At 43.6% G+C, this 4,374-nt stretch overlaps 1 protein-coding gene across 3 annotated transcripts in view; it reads right to left on the bottom strand.

Annotated features, from left to right (window-relative positions):
* Window positions 1-2,408, bottom strand: part of PPP1R12B (protein phosphatase 1, regulatory subunit 12B) — a 252,031-nt gene extending 249,623 nt beyond the window's left edge. For all 3 annotated transcript variants that reach the window (XM_011931766.1, XM_011931765.1, XM_011931767.1), the window contains exon 1: window positions 1,966-2,408. In XM_011931766.1, coding sequence (XP_011787156.1) covers window positions 1,966-2,256 — 291 coding nt within the window. In that variant the 5' untranslated portion in view covers window positions 2,257-2,408. The remainder of the gene's footprint in view (window positions 1-1,965) is intronic.
* Between the last annotated feature and the right edge of the window lie 1,966 nt (window positions 2,409-4,374).

Genomic DNA, 4,374 nt, shown 5'->3' with positions numbered 1-4,374 from the left:
AGAAGACCTCAAATCTTTAAGCAGCTTAATTTTTAGCTGAATTTGTCTAGAATTGAGTATACCTGTTCAATTTAACTCCTTGTCAGCCCTATAAATTGAAAGGAACACTTATATTGCATTTATAGATGTTAAAAAATTAATAGCTGTCATCCCCTTCTTCTCTTATTTCAATAGATTACTAAGCTGAGCACAGTGGCTCACACCTATAATCCCAGTAGTTTGGGAGGCCAAGGCAGGTGGATCTCCTGAGGTTGGGAGTTCGAGACCAGCCTGGCCATGATGGTGAACCCCCATCTCTACCAAAAATACAAATATTATCTAGGCATGTTGGTAGGTGCCTGTAATCTCAGTTACTTGGGAGGCTGAGGCAGGAGAATCACTTGAACCCAGGAGGCGGAGGTTGCAGTGAGCCAAGATCTCGCCATTGCACTCCAGCCTGGGCAACAGAGCAAGACTCCGTCTCAAAAAAAAAAAAGAAAAAGAAAAACAAGAATTCACCTTCCCAAATAGTTCAGAAATGTAAAGTTTAAAATTTAATGTGGTTCTCTTAGCTTTTATCTCATTTTACATTCAGCTCCTTATTAAGTGGGATATAGATCTCTGGGATGTATATCTGAAAAGTCCATGCCTATTGGTCACTTCTTTACTTTCTAACTTTGCACAAATAATTTTCCTGAGCTTCAGTTTCCTCATCTGTAAAATGAGAATAACAACACTACCTGCCACACTTACTTCAAAGGATCACTGCTGAAACTCACATGGGGTAAGACATATGAAATCAAACAGCAAAGCACTCTGCAAATATTGGTTACTACCTTAGATAGGGAAATATTATGAGCAGGAAAAAAAAAATGGGTACAAATTAAGGTGAAAAAGTTTTTTCTACCTGAAAGAGAAGGGTTGCAAACATACTGAGAAGTAACTTTAAGCTATTGACTAAATATATTTAGGGAAGTGGTCTGACATAAAGTTGAGTTATTATTTAGAAGTGGATTCTCATGCCAATACATTCACTTTGCACAGACGGCAGAAGAAGAAAAAGACAAAAGATTAAGAGTGGGTGTCCGGCTCTCAGCTCACCAAAATAACTGATGAAGTTCCATTTGAGGCGAGAGGGTGTAGTTAGTCATGGCAGTCAGTAGATAGAGAATATTGCTGCATTAGGTGATGAACTAAAGGTGTCGTTACCAAGCACAGATTATCCACAATCCATATAGTATAGCTATGTATAGGGCATGGGATTTCTATAGAGCGCTTTAGAAAAAAAAAATAGAAAAACAGAAAAGCTATTTCATAAGTATCAAACAGACAGAAGTAATTCAATAACTTAGTTCTCCATAGGAAGCTCTCGGGGAGGTAGCACTGCTGAGAAGAAAGTTAAGATACCTATAACAACGAGGTCCGGGGTGTTCTAGGAGCTATAGCCTAGAGGCGACACGAACTGTTTTGAAGTCCTACAAATCAACAAAACAAGAGGTGTGGTTTCAGACCTGCTTGTCTTTACCCAGTATAGGGCTTTACTCTTTAAGTGATCTAAGATATTCTATAATGGGGACACACAACAACTGAATTTTCTGAAAGGGCATCAGACAAATGACACTGTGCCTATGAGTGACACGGCGTGCAGGCACGCCAACCAGACATAAGTGAAGATAACTAATCTATAGGGATAAGATCAGGGACAAAAATCACCAGTAACCATGACAACACAAGTAGGTGGAGGGAAACACAAACACTGACCAAGCAGCGGGGTGACACTATTCCTTCAGGTAGAGAGATCCTGGGATCAGAAAAAGACTTGATTAGTGGAGGAAGCTGGCCAAAAATGAAACCGATTAGCCCAAAAGGGCAGTGTCAATGCAGAAGGACTCGGCGGCAACACTGATACACCCCATGGGGCGGCTCGCAGGGTCAAAGGCACATCTGTAGGAGACTGGACGCCTCTAAGACCGAGAAAGGAGTTACCTGGTGCAGGGCTGTCAAGCCGTCCACGTTGACTGTGTTGATATCAGCACCTCTTGCCAGAAGCTTTCTCACCTCGTCGGTGTCCCCGCTAGAGCAGGCGGCCAGGAAGACAGCACCGTCCTCGAAGCGGACCCTGGGGCTCCCGCGCCTGGTCAGCGGCTGCCGCCCCGCGCCTCGTCGCTCCGCGGGCTCCTGCTCCGTCAGCGAGCCCCGCCAGCGCCGAAGCTGCTCTGCCCGCCGCATTCGCGCCGACTCTGCCCGCTTCCCTCCTAGGTGCTCCAGCTCCGCCATTGCTCCGGCCTCGGCAGCTGCTGCCAAAACTACCAACACTAAATTACTGTTGGGGCTCGGATTGCTGCTGCCGCCTCCCTCAGAGCGCTTCAGCCGGGAGCAGAGGGCGGAGACCCTCGCGCCGCCATCTTTACTCCTCCCGCTACTAGCACCGCCCGCACGCTCCCTTGGCTTCAATACGCAGGCGCTGCCCGGCCTCGGATCATCACGGGACTCGTAGTAAGAGGCCTGCCCTAAGTGCACTTGGTGGCCGTAAGGGAACTACAAATCCCTGGATGCATCAGAAAAAAGGCGAGGACCGGCGGCTCCTTCGCCACGGGAACCAGTGAGGTCACCTTTGCCCTAAAGCTGAAACTGTCTCCTGGACTGGCGTCAACCTCTTCCTCTGGGCATTTTGGGAGTCGTAGTTTATTCTTGTTATGACTGGTAACTAATCTTAACTCCCTAACTATGACATCAATTCTTTGGAGTGGAAGAGACGCAGTAATTATTCCTATTTTCTGGAGGGGAGAACTAAACATTAAGTACCTAAACGACTGGATTCTATATCCTAGTTTTTAGTCCAGGGTTTTATTAACATGTGTATTTATCACAGTAAATGTGAATGTGCGTGGGGAGGAGGAGCATACATACAGATACAGTATTACATGTTTTACATAAATACTGTCAACTTACTCCAGGCCCAGAAAAGATCTTGAAAATGATGCATTCAGATGTAGTGAAAAGAGTTTAAGCTGTGAATTTAAATTGAATTCACAGCCGTAGACAAATTACTTGACTTCTCTGAGCCAGTTTTCTTATGTGTAAAATGGGAATAATATCTCACAGGGTAGTCGTGTGGATCAAATGAAATAATACATGCAAGGATGCCTAATACTATCTTTGGCACATATTGCATCCCAATAAATAATTTCTCTTCCTTCTCCCTCCTCCTCCTCCTCCTCTACTCTTTTCATATATCTTAAATTTTTACAAGACAGAATAGATGTCTTCCATGATTTTTATTTCTTTTCTTTTGAGACAGAGTCTCACTCTGTCACCCAGGCAGAGTGCAGTGGCACAATCATGGCTCACTGCAGACTCAACCTCCTGGGCTCAAGTGATTCTCCCACCTCAGCCTCCCAAGTAGCTAGGACTACAGGTGCCCACCACCACACCCGCTTTTTTTTTTATTTTTTTATAGAGACAAGGTCTCACCATGTTGCCCAGGCTTGTCTGGAACTCCTAGACACAAGCGATCCTCCTGCCTCGGCTTCCCGAAGTGTTGGGGTTACAGCCCTGAGCCACTGTACCTGGCCCATGATTTTTTTTTTTCAAAGCTAGAGAAAGATACTATCAAGCATACTAAATCATACTAAATTCCTAAGGTAGCAAATAGGACATTCTTATATTCCCCAAGACTGGGTTAAAAAACATATATCTGTCTGTTTTGTTCTGTTTTGTTTGAGACAGGGTCTCACTCTGTCACCTATGGCATGGTCATGGATCAGTGTAGCCTCAACCTCCCAGGCTCAAGCGATCCTCCCATCTCAGCCCCGCAAGTAGCTGGGACTACAGGCCTGTGTCACTATGCCTGGCTAACTTTTGTATTTTTTGTAGAGACAGGGTTTTGCCATTTTGCCCAGGCTAGTCTTGAGCTCCTGGGCTCAAGTGATCCACCCATCTCAGTCTCCCAAACTGTTGGTATTACAGGCATGAGCCACTGCATCCGGCCAGTCAGATTGATTTAATAATTATAACCTCCAGTGCTCTAGCCCTGAACAAAATATAATTAAATGTGTTACCCATTAATGAAGGAGTACATATGCAAATATTAGATTTTTTAACATTTCTGTATGTTTAAAATTTTTCATTAAAAAATGTTGCAAAATGATCGGGGTATTGTAAAGGGAAACTTTATTATATTCTGTCATGTGAAAATTTGCCTGTTCCTAAATTCCCCCTGAAATGAAGTGGAAATCATACGTTAAGGAAACAATTAATTATTGAATTGAAAACCTTAAAAGAAAAGTGACATATAAATGTAAAAATTATTATGTTTAATAATACTGTGTCTACCCGCCATATGCTTTAGTAGGGTATTCTTTTTTTTTTTTTTTTTTTTTGAGACGGAGTCTC

The sequence above is a fragment of the Colobus angolensis genome, unplaced genomic scaffold (assembly GCF_000951035.1).
Source record: "Colobus angolensis palliatus isolate OR3802 unplaced genomic scaffold, Cang.pa_1.0 Scaffold91, whole genome shotgun sequence".
Taxonomy (NCBI): domain Eukaryota; kingdom Metazoa; phylum Chordata; class Mammalia; order Primates; family Cercopithecidae; genus Colobus; species Colobus angolensis.
The sequence above is the reverse complement of the archived record's forward strand: the minus strand, read 5'-3'. Positions and strand labels throughout refer to the sequence as shown.